The following is a 25,518-nucleotide window of genomic DNA, read 5'->3' on the forward strand; positions in this document are numbered from 1 at the left end:
CCTGCACACCACCAGGAGATTAATCAGGTTGTCATTCTCCTCAAAATGTCCAACAGCCTCTTCCCACTATGTCTAAACTCCTTAACTTGGTGGAAAAGGCCTTGCCTTGTCTGTTTCCAGATGTCTTTCCAGCTCTCATTTCTCACTACTATCTGAAAAGGAGCCTTGCTCTGTTCTGATCAACGTGCATGGTCTATAATTCCCCAAACATACTCCATTTAAAACTTCAGATTTCAGGGGACATTGGAAATAGAAGCCAAGTGTTTTGTCCCAGATAGCACAGCTAGTGAGCAGTAGAATGTAGATTTCACTCCAGACTTGGGCGGTGTCCAAACTCCTAAACACCACCCTATTCTCTCTCTCTGGAATGTCACCTTCCATATCTACCTGTGGAATTCTTACCTATCTTTCAAAGCTATTTGTTCCTAAAGCTTTCCTTGTTTTTCCTGTCTGAAGTGATTCTTCTCTCTTTTGATCATCTATAGCACTTTGTTTTGCACATGTCACAAAATACCATGACAACAGAGTCCTATGACTCTGTCCTACGAGTCCTATGAGCTTCCTGAGGTTCAAGATACTGTATCCTGGCCTCATTGGTCCTTTATAGCACCTAACAGCACCAACCACCCTGTTGGCACTTAGCAAAGATCTGGTGAAGAATGAGCAGCTGCAGGAAGCTTTCTGCACTCACCCAACCCAGCCACAGTGAGAGGTCCTTATTAATTTCAAGCACAGAGATATCCTTTCCCTGCCCTGGGTATCCTGCCATCCTCCTCTTCAAGTGCATCAATTCTTCCTTGTTCTGTGTCATGAGCCCTACTGCCTGTAAAATATTTTGTAACCTGGGAAAGGCTCTGTTGCCTGGTAACCACTATAAGATACATATTGTGATACATAGGAATCATAAAAGAAACAAGGGTGGTTTCATTCTTTGGAGTCTGAAGTGGAACAATTCTCTTTTTGGGCCTTCTTACCCATTGTCTCTGTTTTATGTTGAAAGAAACAGGGGTGGGGCAGCAAGTGGGGTATGAGCAAATGCCAGGAAGAGGAAAGGTGAATAACTGGTCAGACAACTATTCTTTCTCAAGAGACTAACAGCATTCTAGGAAAGGGAAAAACTCCTTATTTATAAAAAATGATGTAAGGAACATTAGAGAAGGAAAAAGACACCAGGCCAAAGCATTCGTCCCTTATTTTGTCGTATCTTGTCTTCTCCATCTGGGAGATAGGGGTCCTGCCCCTCAGTGCTTCTCTCTACACTGGTTCAGATGGCACTCAGGGTATGCTCCTCAGTGTGACTCAGACAACACTGCAAGCACAAGATGAAAACCACCCATTTTGTTTAGCATATGACTGCATCCAAGGAGTCAGTAAAATTAGACAGTGAATTTAAAACAAAGAAGAGAATGAGGGGCCACTTCTACCTGTTGCCCACCTCCCTGTGTACCCCTTCTTTTGCTGCTCACCATGGGAGGAAAAGTTGCTAAACTGATGGGTTTCTTAGAATGCAATTGAGCCAAAGAGGGAAACCAAGTCTAATTCCCTATAAGCCAAGGAGGTAAAGGCAGCAGTTGAAGAAATACTTTTTGATTGAAATGAATTATATCGGTACTGGAAATTCCATCAACAATACTTCTTGAGAACCTATTATGTGCTGAGTACTGTGCTAGGGCTAGAGATACAAGGTGGAAAAAAAGAAAATAAAACAAAAGCATTGGCCCCTACTTGAGCTGCTCAGCCTAACAAGAAATGCAGAAATAATTTCCATATACTATGGGGTTATATAAGAGGTAAGCTCAGGAGTCTACAGAAATGAAGAGTCTGTGAGAAGCAGAACTGAAATCAGGGAAGGAGTCCTTAAAGAAATGAGATCAGATTAAGGGCTGATGAATGTGTAGAAGTTAGCCAAGTCAAGAAGGGTGGAAAAAGTGCTCAGTAGAGAGAACCACATGAGCACAGCCCAGAGTCATACAGCATCCTTCCTTTAAGCCAATAAAACCTCAAATCCTCACATGTCTGAGTAATATACACCATATTCAGAGATCAAAGGAAGGAAAGGAACTGGTGAAATAAAATTTAAGCACTAAACTCTGAAGAAGTACATTAAAAAAAATCCCTTGCTTTCTCTGAAGAAACAAGAATGATAACAAGCAAAAACAAAAAAACAAAAAAATTCTTTTAGAGCGGGTTTGGTTAAAGCAAACAATGCAACTGCCTCATCTCCCACAGGTGAGATGAAACACCGGGTAGCTTTCAATCACAAAGATGGTGTTGACCTCAAAATCCCATGAGGCACACGGAAGATAAGCTAAACAGCACACACATGGCCTAACCTCACTGCAGTTAGGTGAGAGATGATCTCATAAGCACTATAACCCCATGGAGGACAGGGCTTCCCGGGCTGGAGAGTGGTCACCACACTAAGACATAGGTCTGGACCCCACTTCCAGCTCAATCTTTGTCTGTGAAATGGCTGTCACCAATATGAACTCTATCTCTCTCACACACACACACACACACACACACACACACACACACACACACTCCCTGGAGGCCTGGGTATTTACTGACTCAACCGAATAAAGGTATGAGGCCTGGGTTAGCGACTGTGGACACAGCAGATCCAAAAACATCATAGTCAGGGTCTCAGCTATCAGCACAGTTTTTACTCCTGGCCTTTGCTTCCTCACTCTCTGCCTTAATTTCTCCATCTGCATAGGACAGGTATAAAATCTGCCCCCAAATTCCTTATTTGGATAAGATAAACTAAATTAACTCCTAAAATGGCTTGACCTCCTTGAGCAAATGGCTATGTGTCCCAGATGACAGGCTCCAGGAAGCCAGAATCACCTTAATCCAGAGCAATGAATCTGAAGGGACAGGTTGGCATTGGCTCTTCAATCAATGTTTCATTCACTCAACAATGTTTACTAAGTGCCTCCTATGTGCACACCAGAGTCAAAACACTCATTCACCATTATTTTCTAGACTCTTCCTCCAACCCTTGTCTGTGATGGACAGTTATGAGAAATTGACCAAGCTACCTACTGGTGTCAGCTGTGCTCAGGGAAGATTACATCTCAACTCAGCCCTGCCACATGGAAATTCAGAATAAATCCAGTGACTAGGAAGGCAGCAAACCGCTGTGTTCAGCTCACCTGGGGATGCTAGTCAGGTAGGTCATGACATTCAGAAAGTCTTCCTCTGGGATGTGTTTGAACCCCACAAACTCTGGGAAAGTGATGATGGGTGCACCATCTTTCCCTCGACCTCCTGCAACAAAAATGAGTGGTCAAGGTATTAACAAAATGTTCTCCTGTTGCATCCTGCAGGTAAAGGAGATACATATTGTCCTCCCCCTTATCTGTCTGTATTATTTCAGACTAGAATGTGAGAAGTTTGACACCAAACTATTTTGAACAAGTCTCTTCTCCTTCATGCTTGCTCAAGTGATGTCGTGAGAATTCAATTCCTACATCCTTTGAAGATAGTTATTGTATAAAAGGTTAGTATTCATTTAACTATTTTAGCATTTGGTAGAAGAGTAAATAATACCAACACAAATATGTAATATTATTCTTCATTTTTGTAGTCAGTAAATATCAAAGGTAAAAGAGCATGACGGTTAAGAGAGTTCATTCTAAAATCAGACAGCCTAGTTCAAATCCTGCTTTCCCACTTGATTTCTATGTGATTTGATACAAGATACTTAATCTCAATAGAAGTTTCCATATATATATATATATATATATATATATATATATATATAATATAGGAATAATACTTGTACTTACCTCAAAAGGTATTGTGAGGATTAAGTGAGAACGTATATGAAAAGTACCTTAGTAGAGTGCTTATTACATATTAAGTGCTCAATAGAGACTATTATTATGGTTATAATTATTACAAGGAAATAATCTTCTGCCCTTCAATAACTTACCAACAGGGATATAAGACAACACTATGAAAATAGAAATGTAAAATTAATATTTAAATATTTAATCCATCAGAGCAAAGGCCACTAGATAAAACTAAAAAGATTCTATTTCCTCATCTCCTTGCAGCTAGATGCAGCTATATGACTGAGTTCTAACCCTATGGTTCCTAAACTGTGTTCCAGGTACCCAGGGAACCACGGTGAACTCACAAAAGCACCATAAATATTTTCTAAATTTTTGAGGAAAATAGCAATAATTGGAATCTTATAGGACACCATGCATGCTACTAGCTTGAGGTAGTTCACAATTAAATTGCACTATACTATACTCTTTTGCATCTTTGTGAAGTTGGTTTTTGGTGGCTACTGAGATAAAAAGCAAGTGTAGTATGAAAACTAATGTAGAACAGGAAATGAGGGTGGTGACATCCAGTCTCATTCCAAGTGCTATTCCAAGAGATTATTCCAATCTCATTCCAAGAGATTATTATAGTTACCTAAGAATGAAATTAAACATTACTTTTTCTTTCATCTATGTATTGTTGTTGTTGTTGCTGTTGTTTTTCAAACGGCTAAGTTGTTAGGATGTTCAGACTTACCAAATTGTTTTAACTGTTAGGAATTGCTTTTGGCCAAGAATAGTTATGGAAATATTAAGATAGACTGAGACTTCTGAGACTGAAAAACTAAGGCACCAAAGACTGAGAAAGTTGGGAAACGTATGCCCTAGCCAATAGTGTAAGAGCTGAATTGCTGGGAGCACCTTCCAGGTTTATGCCCATGGAAGAAAACTACTTTAGAAAGAAAAATAAAGGCAGGGATCTCTGGGTGGCTCAGCGGTTTAACGCCACCTTCAGCTCAGGGCGTGATCCTGGAGACCCAGGATCGAGTCCCATGTCGGGCTCCTCGCGTGGAGCCTGCTTCTCTCTCTGCCTTTGTCTCTGCTTCTCTTTCTGTGTGTCTCTCATGAATAAGTAAATAAAATCTTAAAAAAGAAAAGAAAGAAAAATAAAGGCTCCCAAGTGAAGCCAGCTACAAATGACTGTATGTATTTCACATCCATGAAAGAGGTAGGGCAGGGTGTGGTTTAATGAGAATTGTGTGATTAATGAGGGTGTGGGATCAATGAAGAAACTACAGAAAAGGTAGACACAGAGAAGCTGTCAACCCTATCCTAAGGAGAGAGAGGCCTGGCCCACCATCTCAAGAACCTAGGCCATGTCACCAGTCTCTCTGACGACACCACCATTTAAGATCATCCAATCTACTCTGCTGCTCTGAGTCCACACCTGATAAGCATCTTCTGCTTATACTCTGACTGTCCATGTAAATCATTTCCAGAGCCAAGATGTGCTATCAAGCAAACGTAAGTATTTGTATCCTGCAGAGTAAGAGAGCCTGGTGGTTTTCTACACCAGTCTCCTCTAGGTATTGTTAATGCATGATTAGGCTCCCAGAGACCAATCACTATGGAATGACACTGTGTGATACTTGTCTGGATGACTAGTCATTCTTCTCCAAGAAGTGTCTCTTTATTAATTCTACATGTTTATTTTAAATTGTAAAGCAAAGTTTAAAGCAAATTAGATGCTTGGCATCATCAGAGGCTGCCTCATGATGCTGATTGAAAACAACTTTAATCAGGATACTATCAGCTTTCACCTCATATTCTTCCTCTTTGCAGTTTTACAGTCATAGGAAGGCTTAGATAAACACAAAGTTAAGGGAATTTACATTTCTAGTCAGGCTAAATTTAGATGCATTATAACTGTATTAATTGCATAACCAATATTTACCAAGAAAATGGCGAAACCATTTCAAGGACTCAAAACACCCTAGAATATTCATTAAGATATGATTATACTATTTAATGATTCTGACTTTTATTGTCAATTATAAATTAAAGCTCTTCATTACTAAGTAGATAAATATAGATGGAGTGTTCTTATGTCTTGGTTAATACCAATACTGAACACCAGAGAGACCCAAGGTTAACTGGGGAAACGACCTGCTGTTGAACATTAAACGTTAAGGGACAGAAGCTCCAAGGAAACAAAGCAAAGCCTCCATAACCGCATTGACAACCCACAGCAAGGCATTCGGTGCCACCTTGTGAGAAAACATGGAAATGCAGAAGGATGACAGTGTACCAGAGAAGTCCTATTCAAGGAAAATCAAGAAAACCAAACTACTTGGAAGTTAAATGGTGACTTAATAAAATAAATTTCAGTACTCCTGGTATCACTTTTTACCTGTTCGTTAAATGGAAGAGGACTAGATTTACTGCAGAAAACAGCAGTAAGTTCTTAGGATACATAAGACTATTCCCATGAGGTTCTGGGTGTTGGCTGGCACAAACTTCTGTCCTATGAAAAGAATTTATAATGCTAGAAAATCCTACAAGAAGATTGTGAAGACCAACAATGAAAGAGAGTGAAGCAGGTAACTGCTATTTGCCTTCCAAAATCCATTTTCCTTTTCTCTCCCCAACCCCTCCACCCCCCCCACCCCCCCAAAAAAATGGAATTTAGCTGGGAAAATGGCAATACCACTTCCTGGGAGGCACTTTAGAAATCTCAGGGATTTCTAAATAATCTATCCTACATCCAAATAATACCAAATAATCTACCCTACATAATAAAGAATTTTCCCACATCCTGTGTAATTTCTGAATATCTTAATAGAAACTCAACGGAAATGAAAAATCATTTGTAGTGATTAGATCCTATAAATTCTGCTTTATATATAAGAATAAAGGGGTTTTAAATATGTTTCCATTTTATTGAGATATAATTGACTTATAACATGGTGTTAGTTTAAGGTATATATGTAATGATACAATATATGCCTATATTGTAAAATAATCACCACAGTAAGTTTAGTTAACATCCATCACCTCACAAATCACCTTACAAAGTCTTCAGATCTAATCTCTTAGCAATTTTCAAACACACAATATGGTACTATTAATGATAGTTACCATGCCATACATTACATCCCCAAAACTTATTTATCTTGTAACTAGAAGTTTGTACTTTCAATATATATTGAAATATATATTATTTTGCTATTCTTACTTTCCTTTTATTTCTCCTTTACTATTCTCCTTTTCGTTTTTTTTTTTTCAATATATGCGTAAGTAGCAGTTACCTATTCACCCTCTGTGAGCACACAAATAAACTACATTTGCTAGCTTCCCATGCTATTAAGTGTATCCATATAACTGATGCAGGTTCAAGTCAATGGTATGTAGTGTGTATTGCTGAGCTGAGGCTTTTAAAAAGAAGTATGCTCTCTTTTCCTGTTTGCTTTCTGGATACAGGTAATAAGACAGCCACAAAGTGGATAATAGTAATATGAGCCATAAAGTGAAAGGAATCTTCATGTGTGAGGGAGATGGAGAAAAGTCATCTGCTGATGAACGTACATGCTGGGCTGCTCCAACTAAATTTTCTGTTGTATTTGTTTGAACTATACTATACACTTTGGAGTCTATTTGGTATAGCTATTGAGTCCACCCTAACTAATATAGATTACGGTATCCATAAATTTCAATTTAGGATAGTGAGGGGGCAATACAAATTGGTTGTCATAAAAAGGATTTCAGTCCAATATTATTAAGAACCATTTCCATAGTCTACACTGTTCAATACAATAGCCACTAGACATATGTGGCTGTTGAGCACTTGCAATATAACCAGTCCAAACTGAGATGTGCTATAAGTGTGAAATACAGCGACGCCTGGGTGGCTCAGCAGTTGAACGTCTTCCTTTGGCTCAGAGCATGGTCCCCGGGTTCAGGATAGAATCCCACATCGGGCTCCTTGTGGGGAGCCTGCTTCTCCCTCTGTCTATGTTTCTGCCTCTCTCTCTGTGCCTCTCACGAATAAATAAATAAAATCTTTATTTTAAAAAAGTGTGAAATATAAAGTAGATTTCCAAGACTTAGTATGAAAAATTGTGAAGTATCTCAACAATAATTTTGAATATTGATGACATGTTGGGGTATTTTGGATATATTCGGTTAAATAAAAATGCTATTAAAATTAATTTCATGTGTTCCTCTTTGTTTTTTTAATATAGTTACAACAAAATTTAAAAGTACATATGTGGATCACAGTATATTTCTATTAAATAGTACTGTTCTTTACACCTTCTTGCATTGGTTTCCATCTCCTGGATGCCAAGTTACTAACTCTATCTCTGATTCAGAAAGAAATTTTGACTCTGGTTAGTTCCTTAATTTAACATTCTTCATTGTTGCACCGAGAATTTCCCACTTAATGGGGGGAAATGCAGTGGACTCCACAAGCCTAGGAGTATTTTATGCCTTCATTATTAATTAATTCTTAAAGGTGTTACATTAGAGAGAGAGGAAACTTCAGACAAAGATTCCAAGGGCAGAAATAATCATTAAAAGAAAAAGGAAATGATTATTCATTTATTTTTTTTTTATTTATTTATGATAGTCACACAGAGAGAGAGAGAGAGGCAGAGACACAGGCAGAGGGAGAAGCAGGAGGAGCCCGACTTGGGATTCGATCCCGGGTCTCCAGGATCGCGCCCTGGGCCAAAGGCAGGCGCCAAACCGCTGCGCCACCCAGGGATCCCTGATTATTCTTTTAATTAGAGGACAGGTATTATGATAGACACTGATAAATGGCTAATATATAACCAACCCCCTCTCCCCAGATCACCTTCTACTGAAGCCATTTAAAAGATAAATGTTTGCCTTTTCTGACTCTGTTGCTGGTAGAAATGGCTACATGACACAGTCCCACAATGAGACATAAGCAGAAGCCTACCAAGAGCTTCTGGGAAAGTTTTTGCTCTCCTGGCAAAAAAGAATAGAAGAAGCCAGCATTGCTCCTTTTCCTTCTTCCTGCTTTGGACACAGACTTGATATCTGGAACTACAGCAGTCATACTGACATTAAGGCTTTAAAAACAAGATAAACATCCAAAGAATCACAAAGGAGCACCCTTAATGTCATTGAGCCTCTGATCCAATACAAGGAATTTCTACTTTTGGATCTCTTCTTATGTGGCTTAGAAAACAAACAAGTCCATGGGCTAAGTTCTCTTATAGCCAGATTCTATGTGAGGCACATTCCTTAAAACAATCCACTTTACCAATGAGAGACCTGAAGTTACAATGACTTACTAAATGTGTTGTAATGTGAACCCAGAATCGCCTGAGTCCAAAGCTTAGCGTGTTTCCTCCACACTAACCTGCTTATATTCTCTTATTTCCTGGCTAAGCCCTAAATTTAGAAATATCCTGAGTTCACTGGGAACATGTCAGTTGTCTTTCAAGGTCAGAACCACCAAAGGCCTAGCCCTGGTCACTATCCAGTTCCTGCTGGTGGCCCCTGCTCACAGACTTCACCATCCAGAGGCCTCAAACCCTCTGGCCACAGATCTGGGTCAGCCATCATGCAATGAGTCCCTGCTCTCCCACCAGCCACGGGAGCACACGCAGAACACAGCAGGCCAGGCAACTGGGGCCTCTGTGAGATAAAGCCTCCATCCTGTCCTTCCCAGCATTCTTGGTTGATGGGGCCTCTGGTTCTTTCCAGAAGCTCGGTGGAATCTGCAGAAAAATCTGCAGCTGGATTTTCATCACCTTGCCTGCTTGAATCAGGAAACAGAAAACTCCTGTTTTCTGTTCTGTTTCCAGAACAGACCCCATAGCTGGGTTTCCACAGTGATGGAAAAAGACCTAAGCACAGAGCTTTCTGTTTCACAACCACAGCAACACAGGTTACCCAAAACAGCCTCATTACTGACATTTGCTACCACTTCAGGTAAAGATGAAAAGCAGGCCCAGTAATTCCAAGAAAGTGCTAACTCAGAGAACCCCAAGGCTACCCATATGCTTCCAGACTTGCAGTGTTGCAAATGCTACCACAGCTAATCCATGCTTCTCTCTCTTAAGAAGGGCAAACTTGAGGCAACTAGATGACAAAAGAAGCTCAAAAATGAAAGGATTGTCTTTGCCATGGTCAAAGGGACCTTCCTAAAACAGAGGTGTCCTCTTTGGTCCAGTGTGGGTTTCTACAGTTCTGTGTTCTCCATTAAAGGGTGACAATGATCCCTATTACTGACTCAGTTGTGGCATTATACACCATTTCAACTGTGAGCATGGCTTTGGTTCCTTATACAAACTGTATCATATTGAAAACTATTTTTTGTAATAGAGTCCTAAAATAAACATTTTATGGGATTAAAATATTTCAGGGAAAAAAGTTACTTAGTGGTAGTTGCAATGCTAAGTATTTTTCATATACTATGTCTTTGATCCTCAAAATTATGATGATCCCAACCATTCATTACCCAAATGAAAAAAGTGAGGCTTAGAGAACTATGTTGCTCAAGGAGATACAGCTGGCCAAGAGCAGAACGTACTTCCATATCTAAGACTGTCTGGTACCCATGTATTTATGTTTTTCCTGTCTCGCTTTTGAGAAATAAGAATAAAGAGAAGCACCTCAGTAATATTCAAAAAAGGTAACTTTGGATCACTAAATGCACAAACTAATCAGTCACTGGACTCCTTCCCCCAGATGAGCCATTATACATCCTAGAATCCTGGGATTGCTGGGGCAGTGGAGTTTTGGTGTAAGGGCACAGAAATCCACTCCACTTCACCCCATCATCTATTCCAGACCCTGATGCACATGAGCCTTGCAGCCTTCTGTGGTAGAAGGCCCCAGCAACAGTTGCCAGAAATCAAAAGGGCAGACCCCATGATACCTTTCCTTTTGCAGAATCCCAGCTTCCCAATGAGAAGCTACAAGACTGTATCTCAGAAGGCTGGTTAGGTTCTCCCACCAGGGCCAAGACTGTGGTGCCTAGGTGGGGGATGTGAGGAGCAGTCCTCACAGGACAGACCATGAGTACTCAGATAATTTTGAACTGAGCTCCTATTATATTATAGTTTCTGATCTAAGCAATACAGGTAGAAATAAGAAAAATGAGGACTCTACTTTAGAGCCTTCTGTGACTATATGAGCAGTGACCAATGTGGAGAAAATACCAGAGAATTCCCCAGAATGTCTGGATTGTGTAAGATTCCCCACTTAGGACACAACTCTGGGATGGGGAGAGGTATCCCAATAACAGAGACTGCATTTCCCTTAAACTCAGTAGGATAAGGACTTGAGAGTAGATTAAATATGATTTACAGAAAGGAAAGAAATGTGACTTTTTTAATATATCCTATGTTGTAGGGTTAAATTCATACCAGCTTCATATTCTCTCTGTGATGGAACTAAGGTAGTTTTGTTGCTTTTTTCAGATGTAAAAGATGAAGAGAGTGACTTGCCACCTTATTCCCCTGTGATGTGTGCTAAGGACAACTAATCTCACACCATGCCTCTAAGACGGGTCTAACCGTAATTTAGGGTATGGCATGTATCTCCAGTTTCAGTAATCAAAGTCACGTCACCATTGGCTAAGTGAATAAGAAAGAAGGGTACTCTGATAATGACAACTTTTCAGAGTTGTGCCTAGCCTCAGAAAATGTCTAGCCTTCTGTGAACATTAGCCTCTCTTTATTCTCAAATGCTCAATGGAAATCAATGCATTAAACTTAGGTCCATAAGAGCTAAGAATAAAAGACAAATCTCTCAGAGAACAAATAACCTCACCAATGCTCATGAACCCTTAAAACCAAACCCTCTTAAGGTTGGATCTTGGAAAAACATCCAATAAGAATGTAGGAAGAAAATCATGGTGGCAGCTGATATCAGTACTGATTACTTTTTCCTTCCTCAAAATTTCTTTAGTTCTGTTCTTTACAACCTAAAAGAAATGTACTCCTTTAAGGAAGATCAAATTGCACCCAATAGCAACAGGAATGACATCTATGAGATCTGACCCTCCTCCAGCTGTTCACTGCAGCTCTGGGAGAAACTGAAGGGATGACTAAGACTTGAGTATACCATTCATCAAGGTTCAAGAACCTGAGCCCACCCAACAAGACCCCCCGTAACAAAATCTGAAATACAAATTAATTTGCTCCTTACCTGAGAGAATGGCAAACTGTCTGTGAAGTTGTTCAATTATATCCACTGCCACTGAGGGCCTGATTTCCTGCTGCATAATTTCATCTGCACAAATGAAATACAAATTAGGTTAAATCTGTGAAAATCACAAAGAGAATTTAAGAAGAAGGGGGGGAAGGGAAGCTTCACTACTGAGGAAATCTGGGACTTATCTAGATATGGTTATAGGTACATAATTCTCATGAGAACTCTATTCCTGAGATGCAAGAAATGGATCTGGGTTATGTGTGGTTTGAAACTTATACCCATGAGCACAGGAGCATTCTAGAGCCTCTTACAAGACTTTAGGAGGGTCAATGCAAGGAAGGGACCCTGAAGCTTAAGCTTGAGTAGCTTCACAATATAGCTGCTGGGATAATCTCATTACCAAGGCAGGAACTCAAGGATCTATCTACTCCTTTAGGTCTGCAGGACATCTTAAACACAAACAACAGAAGTCACCAGAGTTCATCTCAAGCTGGGTCATAAAATCCATTAGAGATTTATGAAAGTTCTTTGCTTTTTGTCCCCTTACCTCCCTCATGCCTTCCTTTTTGCCTCCCTCCTTAGCTACCTTATTTTTTCCCTTCCAGAATACTTCAAGGGGCCCTTCCCACTGCCAAGCATGTTTAGGGAGGGACTTCTCATTTTGCTGATGAAAGATACTCCATACTGAATAAAAAGTTACAGGTTTCCAAGGCAAAACTTTGAACCTTTCAAGTACAAACCTACAAATGTCCTCTAACGCTAAGAGTGATCTGTAAGCCCTACAATTTGCATTCTACCCATTTGGGGGAAGGGGATTAAAGAGAGGAGAAAACTGAATGGAAATCCTTAACCTGGACTGGAAAGAGGAAGACGTTTTCACACTCTCGCTGCCTGAGATATTATTATTCTCATTTAACTATTTCCCAGAGAATCTCAAAAAATGAACTGGTTATTGTTTCTATAGCAGTTAAACATCAGGTAAGATTAAGGCACCAGTCAAATAGTCTTGTACATTAATGCTAAATAGGAATCTCCCATTGATTCAGCCTAGAGTCAGGGTAATGGTATGATATTGCAACATTGCAGTCAGAAGGTTATATTTTGCAAGCTCCTCCCAGGACTTTGGTTTCCACTTCTTAGCTTTAGTGTGATGGTTAAAGGAGATGATGTATATGGGGATGTACATAGTAGATAGCAAATACTAGTTATAGCCCTTAGTCTAGAAAGGCTTTTCCTGTATTTGTTCTCTGAAAGTCTTTTTTTAAAGATTTTATTTATTTATTTATTCATTCATTCAAGAAAGGGAGAGCATGCAAGTGCACACATTCCCACAAGCAGGGGGAGGAGTAGAGGGGAAAGGAGAGGCAGGGAAAGAATCTCAAGCAGACTCCTGACCTGAGCCAAACTAAGAGTGGGAGTTTCAACCTACTGAGCCACCCAAGCACCCTCTGAAAGTCTTGTAAGGACTGGGGCAAGTGAGAGCTTAAATGCCAAGACCCTTCTCAACGAATCTACCACTTTCTCTGGAGGAAAGCAGATAAACTCAGGCCAGAGCTCTTTCATCCCTCTTAATCTTTCCACTCTGAATTCACTAAAAATTCATTAAAACCCTACTTCACTGTTAAGTTTAGTGGATGCTATAATGGCACTGTAGTTTTATATTTGGCAAAAAGGGGGTCTTCTTGGTTTTATACAGAAACAAAGTATTTAAGAATAAAATGATATTAACTCTTATATCTGCTTAAAAATGCTCAAGCACTCCCTCCCTCCTGCCAAAAATGTATGGAGCCGGGGGAGGAGAGGATGAAATCAGATTCACCAATACGGATAATTGTTTAAGCTGGATGATGGGTCTGTGGGACCCATATAATTCTTTTGCACATGTTTTAAATTTTTCATAATAAAATATAAATTACAAATGGAGGCCAATATAGAGAATTTAAGCAGGAACACAAGTTATACAATTGAAGACTTTTTCAGAATATAATCTCCCAGTAGTCTAACAAAGTAGCATACCTAAAAATAGAGCTAGAGTATTATTTTTTCATACTTGAGGGAGTATATTTAAGAGATAATGAGCCAAAAGAAAAACCAAGATCATAAGATGCAATTTATTGTTATTGTACTTCAATATTTGAGGTGTGCTTTACACATTTTAAATAGGTAAGATCTGAAAATGAACAACAGAAGCGAGTTAAGCCAGCCATACCCCAAACCATCTCATTTCTTAAATGAAGAAATGGAGACCCAGAAATATTCTGGCCTTCCCTATGGTCATATAATTTAAGCATGGAGCCAGGGTCAGCTTGGGATCACCTGACTCTAAGAGGACAAATCTCGACCTTCCGTGATAGCAATTCCCAGACCCTTGGTCTTCAGGAGCACTGTCTTCTATTACCCCTGAGAAGATTACTAGTGTCTCTCATGATGGGAATTTTCCCAGACTTCCAACAGAGACTTTTCCCACTTTTCCCATTTGGGGTTACCAAGTGAACAGGACTAAAATGTGCAATTTGTTTTTCAAGAAGAGAAATGAGCTGATTTGCCTTTGCTGAGATAGCTTGGCCCCCAACAAGGGAGTGACAGGGTTGTCCTTGAAGATTTTCCCACAAAGGAGCCTCATGACCCCACCTGGCCAGCCACAACATATCATGTGGGTTTCTCAGACTCAGTGCTGACCCAGAGCATGGAGATGACCTCAGACACACCCAGCCTCTAGTGATGCCTGACATCTATGGGCCTATTGGAAGAAGGGCAAGCTCAGTTCAGCCCCAAACAGGGCACATTCATACTCTGACCAAAAGAGACACAAAGACTATCCCTGCTGCTGGTAAGCCCTGCCACCCACTCCTGCATAGATGGGTAGGGAAGGGAAGACAGAAACTCTTTGGTCTAAAGGAGCACCTTTCTCTGCAATGGGAAAGAACCCAGACAGCTCTGCATGGGAAGGACCACTTCTGCCAACTTCTAGCTAGACAACAAGAGCAAGAACACTCTAAGCCTAAGTGTCCTCTGTAGTGAAATGGCTTTTACTTCTCTAGAAATTGTTGGGCATGACCAGTGAAGACCCACCAAAGTGGTGGTGCCTGCTGCACTCTGCTTGGCCCTTTGGTCCTGTGTGGAGGCTTCCTGCTTGCTATTTGGTAGTTTTGATGTGCCTGGATTAGAAAGGCACTTTTCTCTTTCAATCCACATAAGCCAGGGGACGTGATAATTCAGTTTCAACACAATTTCTATCCTGGGCAAAGTTACAAATAGATCAGGGAAAAACTTGTCCCTTTTCTATCCCTGAGAAGCAGATGTGTGATTGTATGCTACCCTGGAACCAAAGTTCCAGAGATGCAAAGGGCATCAGAGGGCCCAACACAACCTCCCCAGTGATGAAATAACAGCCCAGCACATCCCATGGAAACTCACTTGGGAAAGAAGCAAATAACACCCCTGTGCTGCCCACTGTCCAATCAGAGACAGCCATGCAAGCTCTGGGGCAGGACCTTTCCCACTGATTGCAGCCGTCCTCACAGCAGAGTAGGGAACTGCTGATAATAGTTAGTTGCAGTCTGCATGTTGCAACTGGTCAGGAATAAAGGGCAGTGAAACCCTTAGCCTCCCACTCTGGCTGTTTGGAAATTTCAGTCACATTGGGATTTAAAAGATTTAAGTATCGTCTGAAGAAAAAAAGAACCAAATTGCTAAATACATAAGTAAGTTAGGGGAACAAAGTTTGGTCTGGACCGAAAAGGGAAGGCAGTCCCAAGTTTGACAGAGGCTGCCACATTTCTACTTTGAGAATCTGGTGGAAAAATGGAAGAGTCTGTCACCTATTGGACTAGGAATGGGGCCAGGATCCCCCGTCCCAACCTCTATGCAGCACGCCTCTCTGTTAGTAACACTATCGAGAACCAGCTGTGAGCCAGCCCTATCAGTGCACCTCACAGATTAACTCATTTAATGGGTTGGATAATCACAGTAAAGGAATGCATCCCTGCACTAAAATGAACCTCTTCCGGCCCACCCTGCCCTCTTACCCCTCAACTAGACCAGACTTGACTGCCAGGAAAACACTTAGGGACTAAAAGCTCTGAGAAATCAGTTGCTGGGCTGGTAGGAAAAGCCACCTCCCTGAGATATGCTGTTTCACTGCTCTTTTTTTAAATTGGCCTGGTCAGACATAACACAAACCAATTTCTCCTTCTTTTACTGGCCCCTGTGCTATAGCAATGCTTAACCTGAACCATAAGACAGCACTGAAGTCTTGTCCGTAAATTAACAATGAATAAAAGGCAATAGAAAAGCAGGTGGAAGAATTTTTTTAAAGGAAAAAATTAGAATTTTAAAAGCAAGAATACTAGAAGATGTCCAACTTACTATTAGTCAAATAATGCAATTAAAACAGCAATAGAGTATCTCATTCATCCATAAAATTATTGAGATTCTAATACTCAATGCTGGGATTTTGTTGAAAAACTAGTACTTACACTTTCTACTCCTTAGGAGTAGAAAGTAGTTTCACAATATTTTATCCAGTGATTATTGTATAGTTACATGCCAAACCCTTTACATGCAGCATCTCATTTAATCCAAAACAATGCTAAAGGCAATATTGAACTAGATTTGCAGTAGCTCATCTCAGGTTAAGCAGAGCCAAAATTTGAATCCCTCCCATTTCTGAACTCCAAAGTCCAACATCTTAAACATTACAATATAGAGCTTCAATATACAGTCATTAAAATCTTCATGATCCTTTGCCCTTTCATCTTATATTTAGAAATTTATGCCAACAAAATAGTAAAATGAAAACTTTATACATAAAAAGGTAGAGTAGAATATTATTTATAAGACTGAAAAAATGAAAGCAACCATTATATAATCATGAAGACCACCTCCATAGAAAAATATTTAAGATATCATATCAAGATCATAAAAGCCATATGTGAGGTGGGATTGTCGACACATTAAAAAAAGAAGAAAGCACATGGTGTATTTGTGCATATGTGTGCAGGCATATGAGAAAAGAATACTTGTGTTAGAATAATGGAATCACACTGTGGTTACCCCCTTTAGCTTACATTGAAAAAAGTATGCTCTGGTAGCCTTTATTTTTTATGCTGATAGGACTTTATTGAAGTATAATTTACATATAGCGCAGTGTACAGATCTTAAGTGTACAGTTTGATGAATTCTGATAAATATATACACTCATGCAACCATCAAACAGATCAAGATATTGAACGTTTCCATCACCCCCAAAGTTTCCCTGTGACCTGTGCCCCAGGCCCCACACTTCTGAGAGCTCCACATATCACAGCTCTCCCTCCCACGTTAAAGATCACATGGCTGGCTCTGTCACTCAAGATCCAGTGTCAGGTTGGCAAGGCACACTGCAGCCCTATACATCTATTCTCCTAATACCACTGGTGCCCCAGGGAAATACTTCTCCGCATCTCTTGGTCTATATCTTCAAAGGAAAAGGCGACTGCATCCAATGCTGTGCTGGTTTGTGGGCTGTGCCGCTGCTGGTGTCAGAGACAGAAACTGCTTCTGAGTGCTGGGAAGATTGGAGCAGTGGAAGTGCTTAGGTAAGAGAAGAGATAAATTAATTATCACATCAAATCCTTCCTCTCACATGGCATGTATGCTGTAGATTCTTATATAATGAAATCTCATGCCCAGTACTACCAAGCATCAACCTTTTTTCTTCCTTCCAATTCATGAGGCAAATACATATATTCAAAATGTGAATTCCTTGAATGCAATTACATTTTACACAAGTCACATTTACTTTAGATCACAGATCCTAACAGAGCTCAAATTATGTGAAAATCTCAATTTATAACAACAGTATTTTGCTGACATGAAGGCAAGAAAAAAATATATTTTATGGATTAATTAATGATTTACAGATTACAGATATCTTTATCACTCATCCAAATTTCACAGGCCCATCAACACAACACTCAGGTACATGCAATAATTCAACTTGGTCATCATTGCTATTTTCTGGCTTTTACTCACATAAAAACCACAGCTTTGGACATATTTTAATCTTGTTCTTAGGACAGTATGTTGTAAGGTAGGTAGGAAGATAAAACATTTTATTTAATTGTGGCATGTGGGCTTCCATTTGTCCCAGGCTCTGCAATGCCTGTTTAAAACTGTTTTTGAGGAGGCAGCCTGGGTGGCTCAGCGGTTTAGTGCCGCCTTCAGCCCAGGGCCTGATCCTGGAGACGGGGGATCGAGTCCCACGTTGAGTTCCCTGCATGGGGCCTGCTTCTCCCTCTGCCTGTGTCTCTGTGTGTGTGTGTGTCTCTCATGAATAAATAAAATAAAATCTTAAAAAAAAAAAGTAAAACTGCTTTGAGAACTGGTAAGATATTACTAAGCATAGCATTTCTGTTAATACTTATCCAAAGCCCTTTTCTCCTTCTTTCGTTTACACACAGAGTTGATACATTTTTTAAAAAGCTCCTTAAAAAATAAATAAATAAATAAAATAAAAATAAAAAATAAAAAAAATAAAAAGCTCCTTAATTTCAAATAAATAAATAAATAAATACTCCTTAATTTCTACTGACATTTCACATTGTACCCATGTATGAGACAAGCACTGTAGAGACGGAAGTTTCTCTGCTATGAGTTTCCCTAGCAACAATAGCTGGAGATGACATTCCCCTGTAGCCCTTCATAACTCCAGGACAGGTGAAATTGAGCTCTCTCTGCCAATTGGGGTATTGTAAATAAAAAGCAATCAAGGCCCTGGAGGAAATTGACAAAACCTGTGAAAATACTTAATCCCCTCTTTCCATAAGGCTCTCCCATTATAGCACTGGATTTCAAATGCCTCACCTGCATTTTAATTAGTACCCTGCCCCCGGGAGTGCTTCTCAAATTATAATGGATATATAAATCAGATGGGATTTAAAACGCAGATTCTGATTTAGTAGGCTTAGGACAGGGCATTTCTAACAAGCTCTCCTGATGCTGCTGATTCAACAGAGAACCAAGCACAAGACTGATTCCAAAGCCTTAGACTATTCTTGGTCCTTTCCTGTTGCTTATGAAAATGCAACTCAGGAAGAAAAAAAGTTTGTATTTGGGTTGTTCACTGTCTGCTTCTCTAATCATTCAAAAAAATAATCATATCTGTGTGTTCAAAGTGTTCTTGAAACTGAGGCCTGGATGGTGTAAACTCTTCCTTCTATGCTGATTGTGAGTTCAACACAAAAGGAAAACAAGCCAGCCCTGGCTTGATAACCTCCTTACCTCTCCTTCCAGCATAGCTCTACCTCAAGCCTGCCCCACTGCTCTGGGTGGGCTCCTTCATGTCTATGCCCTCTCATTCTTGGCCCACTCTAGCCCTGGATTCATTACAAGTTTATGGTCTGGAAGCAGTTCCTTGGGCAAAACAATATAATGTGATATAAGATGAGGCGATGAAATGACCTGATATGAGTAATAATCATTTAACATAGCATTCTTCCAAACGTTTCTGTATTTTTCCTTCTAAAACTCCTAGAGAAAAAAAAATATCTTAACACAAAGGAATCAAAACAGTAGGATTTTAGACTTTTTAGCAATATGATGAGTAAACAAATTTTTTGTTAAGAAAATGTCCTGGAAGCTCTGGCAAACATTCCTTCCTTCCTCTCTTGATTGATTTATTGACTCATTCATTCATTCATTCATTCAGGTATGGAAACAGAATGAAAAGAACTGAACTTGCATCTGAGCTCTGCCACTAACCAGCCCCTCCTATCTTCAGGCTCTCCTTCTGTAAAATGAGAATGAAGAATAATTATTACTATCTCCTTGGAGGGCCATTGTGAGGAGTAACACTACCATGTATTGAACACTTACTGCCTACTGGCACTGTGCTACATGCTTTACATATATTATCTAACTTAATTAATTAAAATAACATGTGAAAGCAGTTTGTGGGGATCCCTGGGTGGCGCAGCGGTTTGGCGCCTGCCTTTGGCCCAGGGCGCGATCTTGGAGACCCGGGATCGAATCCCATGTCGGGCTCTCAGTGCATGGAGCCTGCTTCTCCCTCTGCCTATGTCTCTGCCTCTCTCTCTCTGTGACTATCATAAATAAATAAAAATTAAAAAAAAAAAGCAGTTTGTGTATAAAAGATTCAACAGAAGCTAATTAAATTGATCATTCAGTCCTTTGAGCTATGATCCCAAAGATACTACAATAGATTTCTCACAAATACCCATGTTCTTGCCATGCATTGCTGGTTTGCATTGAAATTCTGCTTATAAACTCCCCTTTTTTGACCTTTCTCTTTCACTATGAAATAAGTCTGATGGAATTTGTTTTGAGTTCAGAAGGACTCAGGAGCAAAACAGAAATTAGAATTAGGTCAAAATATAAACATGTAGTATATGATAAAAGTGGCATTTCCCATGGGGCCAGAGGGAGATTATTCAACAAATAGTGTTGAGCCAATCTGCTGGTCACAAAAAGACATCAATCAAGTATAGTAATTAAGAGCGTTATGTCTGGTGCCACAATGCCTAGGTTCAAATCTTGGCTCTGTCATTTACAGTAAACTAATCTCAAGCAAGTTGCTTGATTTCCCTGTGCCTTAATTTCTTGACCTGAAAATGGGGGAAATTATAATACATCCACCTTATCTAATCGTTTTAAGAACTGAGTTAATATAGTTAGTGTATCCATGTTTTCCCTTCTTGCCAAAAGAATAAGCTCCAGCCAGGTTAAATAATGAAGCCATAAAAATACTAGAAGAAACTATAGGAGAATATTTTTATAATACTGGAATCAGAACAGCCTTTCAAAGTATGACAGAAATTCCAGTAAGACTGATAAAGTTCACTTAAAAACTACTTTGGCAGAGCAAACATACCTTGAACAAACTCAAAAAATAACAAATTAGCATATATAGCATATATAGTTGATAAAGGGCTTATCTTCCCAGAATATAAAGAGCAACAGTAGACTGGATAGTATCCCCCACCCAAAAATATGGCCATGTCCTAATGTACCTGTGAATATTACCTTATGTAGAAAAAGGGTACTTGCAAATGTGATTAAGTTAAGGCTCTTGAGAGGAAGAGCCTATTTTGAATTATCCGGGTGGGCCCAGAAGGCAATCATATGTATTTTTATAAGAGAAGGAAAGAGGGGCACCTGGATGACTCAGCCATTTGACTGAGATTTGAGCATCTAACTCTTGACTTCAGCTCAGGTCATGATCTCAGGGTCATGGGACAGTCCCACAGGGCTCTGCACTCAGGCAGGGTCAGCCGGAGATTCTCACTTTTTGCCCCTCCCTATTCCCACTCTCTCTCCTTCTAAAATAAAGTTTAAAAGAGAGAGAGAAACAGGAGAAGAGTGTGAAGATAGAGGCTGAGACTGGAATGCTGCAGTCACAAACCAACACAGACCTGGAGACATCAGAGCCTGAAACAGCCAAGAAAATAAATTTCCCCTGCAGCCTCTAGAGACCAGCACCTTGATTTGGGACTTCTGGCCTCTAGATCTATGAGAAAATAAATTCCTGCGGTTTTAAGCCATCAAGTCTGTGATCATCTATTACAGCAGCCACATGAAACAAACTAAGAACAGACAATTCATGAAATAAATACAGCCAGTGAATGAATGTAAGATCACAGTAATATCAGAAAGGCCATTTAGACACGCCCAAACCCTACATTAAGATACTCAAATTTTCATTGCTGTCTTGAAACACAGAATAAAATGACTGACAGCTAAAGCATGTAGGCAAACATCTTATAACCTTGTATAGTGGGGGAAAGAAGAAAAGCAACAACTTGTATGTAGTGTTGTAAGTTTAGAATCCAGAAATTCTTCATAATCTTTCAAATTACTTCTTCTCTTCCCTACTAACAAAACTGTAAAGCCCTTATGATTCAACTTTAACAAAATTAGGGCAATAATTTACACTTGAATTCAAACCCTGTAGGATTTGTGTGCATGCACAGGCGAGTACCTATGTGTTTTAAGAATGGAAAGCAAAATCTGATTAACACTAGTTCTTTTTTTTTTTTTTTTAAGATTTTATTTATTCATAGAGACAGAGAGAGGCGGAGACACAGGCAGAGGGAGAAGCAGACCCCAGGCTGCAGGTGGCGCTAAACCGCTGCACCACCGGGGCTGCCCAAGTTGTTCTTTCTTAATTAGCAAATGCATCATAGCTCTTGCCTTTGATAAGATAGTATATGTATTATATCTTATATATCATATATGGTATAAGAATTGATTCAGAAAGTATACTGTAATGATGATAAAGCATGCTTCTCTATTCAGTAATTCCCCCCTCTTGAAGAAATAGTTTCCAAATATAAGAGGAATAAAGAGAGACCAAGACAGTTGGGGTTTTTTGGGGTTTTTTTTAAGAGTTTATTTCAGAGAGAGTGCATGCACACAAGCAGGGGGAGCAGTAGAGGGAGAGGGAGAAGGAGATTTCCTTGCTGAGCAGGAAGCCTGACAGGGACTTGATCCCAGCACCCCAGGATCATGACCTGAGCTGAAGGCAGACACTTAACCAACTGAGCCACCCAGGGTCCCCAAGACAGTTCTTTAAGCACTTTTCCTAACCTGTGATCAAGGGAAATGAATGTATTATAAACATTTTCAAGGCAAAAAAAAAAAAAAAAAGAGTGGGATGGGGTATTATAAAAAAGCCCATCCATAAAAGAAACAGTCTTAGAAACAAGTAGTTGCTTTAGCTCTTAGAGCATCTGTCATCTGTCTTACTAGCTTCCAAATACATGTAAGGCATACTCAGAAATACTGTGCCTTCTCCCCCAGACCCCTGAAGGGAAGTGTTTTTCTTTTTTCTCCCCTTAAACCACCAGTCTGTTATTAGTTCATCTGTTTAAAAATGAAGTCTTAGCATTTCAGATTTCATATATTTTTCAGACTTAACGTTTTTCTTCAGAACATGAGTTTCATTATCTGGATTACTTTCATTTTACAACAGCAATATATGATGGTTATTTTTAAAAATAAAAACACAACAATAAGAAAAATAAAACTCCTTATCACTCCTTCAACTCAAATTAAATAGTTATCTTATTGGTGTATAATAGTCAATATGCATATATTTATGTATAGACATATATCCTTTTAAAAAGGATTCATACTTACACATTCCTTTTTTTTTTTCTTTAAAGATTTTATTTATTCATGAGAGACACAGAGAGAGGGAGAGGCAGAGACACAGGCAGAGGGAGAAGCAGGCTCCATGCTGGGAGCCCGACGGGGGACTCCATCCGGATCCGGGTCTCCAGGATCACGCCCTGGGCCGAAGGCGGCACTAAACCGCTGAGCCACTCGGGCTGCCCATACTTACACATTCCATCCTACAACCTGATTTTTTCAGAATATTTGGTATCTCTTTTTAATATAAATTTTTCAATAAATGACCATCTACAATATTGTTAACAGCTGATGAATGCTCTTTAAAAAGTCCTTTTAAACTCCTTTTAATAAACTTGAAACAGTATTGCAAGTACATTTTTTAAGTAAAATTAATTAAATAAATTATTATTCCATTGAGAATGAGGATGAATAACAAAACATACATTAAAGAAAGGCATCATTGCTTTCACAGTACCTTGTTCTGCCATATATTCTAGCCTGGTGCAACTTCCCAGGAAATGGTGGTAAGCCCTCATTTCTGCCTCTGTGATCCGCACTGAGGTGTAAGGTAAGTATCTGGGGTCTTGCTGCCCACACTTCTTACACCAGGAAGCCATTGGATCCCAGGAAATGGTGCCACTTTGCTCTCTCTTCATTCCTCTCAGCACTGTACTCTCATATAAATGGGTTTAATCCTTTCTCCTGACTAATCTCACTGAAGTTCATTCAAGGTCATTTCATTGCTGAGAGTTTATCCTTTGGATTGGTGAGTGCTCACAGGATTACAGGCCCAATTGTAACTGGACTTTCTCATTTGAAAACAAAGGGAAACAAGTGAATGAAGATGTGGGGCAGAGACGGCAATCCTAGAGTTGGTGAGAATCAGATTTTTTTCTTTTTTAGAGGAATCGCAACATGAGACATGTATCAGGCCACTGGATATTTAAAATAAAATAATAGACAGGGATAAATTTTTCAAAGGATGCTCTTAAGAAAATTTATTCCAGGCCACAATCCTCCCCTCCTTTCTTCCAACTTCTCTAGGCTGCAAAGGAACAAAATCCAGAGACTTAACACTGCAGCCAACAGAAGTCACTATCCAGGCAGGCAACACGGTTTGGCACAGCAAATGGTGAATGTTCCAATCCTGAGGGAATCTAGTGTTTCCTGAACTACTTCTAAAGACCAAGTACAATATCATGATTCTAAAATGAAGGATGTTCTTTGCCAGTCATGATCTGACGGAGACCTCCCACCCTTACTACCACTTGGGGAAAAGCGAGCGCACCTTTCAGAACTGTGCTGTGCACAGAGTGTGGTATACTCAGAGGCTGATTTTTCATAATGCATTTTATCTTGGTTCTTCACACTTAATGTTTTTGTTTAGTAATGTCATGCTCAAAGATTTAAAGAAAGAGCACAATATGCAGTATACAACAAGTAATAAATAAGTTTGTATATAAACTTCTAATTTTTATTTGTATGATTCAAGCTGAAATTTGAGTAAGGCTTGCAACTGGCCAAGGAGCAACTGGAAATTCTTTTTTATAAAAAATAAAGTTTATTTTTAAGCAGGAGGTAAAACTCACATATAGTGAAACACTCAAATCTGAAATGTATATTTTAATGAGTTTTGACAAATGGATACATCCATGTAACCCATACTCCTTTCAAGATATAGAATGTTTCCATCCATAGAAAGTAACTTAATGCCCCATTCCTAGTCAACACTTATTCCTAACCCCCAAATAATCACTAAAGTGATTTTTCAATAGAGACTAGTTTTGCCTTTTCAAAAACTTCATATAATGTAATCATACAGTATGTACTCTTCTTGTCTCTAGCTTCTTTCTCAGGATAATGCTTTTCAGATTCACTCATGTTGTATGTATTAGAAGTTCATTTATTTTTATATAGGAGTTGTATCCCAACGTATGGATGGTCACAGTTTGTCCATTCTCCTGCTGATAGACATTCAGGGTTGTTTTTGTTTTTTTTCAATTTGGGCTGTTTCAATTTATGGCTGTTAAAGTTGCTATGAACATTTATGTAAAGGTCTTTGTATGGTCACATGTTTGTATTTCTCTTGGATAAATCCCTACTAGTGGTATTGTTCAGTCAAAGGAAAAGTGTATATTTAATTTGTAAGAAACTGCCAAATGTTTCCCCAAATTGGTTATACCAAAAAGTCTTTTAAGATTAGAGGCTGCTCTGTTTAGTAATCCTCAGAGCCAATTCTTTATCAGTGTTAACTACATGTGAAGTACTTTAAGATAAGTACCTAAGAAGAGGAAGAAAATTTGAGATGTTAAAACTTATGAAAGCTCTTTTTGCCTCTACCATTAGATATTGTGAATATGTGTCCTCCAATTAAATGCCAAATCTGAAAGTCCTAATACAGGGCAGCAAAAAA

The 25,518-nt window shown here is 39.4% G+C and overlaps 1 protein-coding gene across 2 annotated transcripts in view; it reads right to left on the reverse strand.

The window, feature by feature from the left end:
* The window catches only part of MCF2L2 (MCF.2 cell line derived transforming sequence-like 2), a 238,246-nt gene that overhangs the window by 194,478 nt on the left and 18,250 nt on the right, over window positions 1–25,518 (reverse strand). Inside the window, exons 2-3 of one of the 2 annotated variants that reach the window (XM_025451556.3) lie at window positions 11,967–12,050; window positions 3,159–3,273 (exon numbers count right to left, since the gene is read on the reverse strand). In XM_025451556.3, the coding sequence (XP_025307341.1) occupies window positions 3,159–3,273; window positions 11,967–12,050 (199 nt within the window). Of the gene's footprint in view, window positions 1–691; window positions 818–3,158; window positions 3,274–11,966; window positions 12,051–25,518 lie in introns of those variants that run through there. The other variant, XM_025451559.1, reaches the window with a different exon arrangement.

Source organism: Canis lupus, chromosome 34 (genome assembly GCF_003254725.2).
Source record: "Canis lupus dingo isolate Sandy chromosome 34, ASM325472v2, whole genome shotgun sequence".
NCBI lineage: Eukaryota > Metazoa > Chordata > Mammalia > Carnivora > Canidae > Canis > Canis lupus.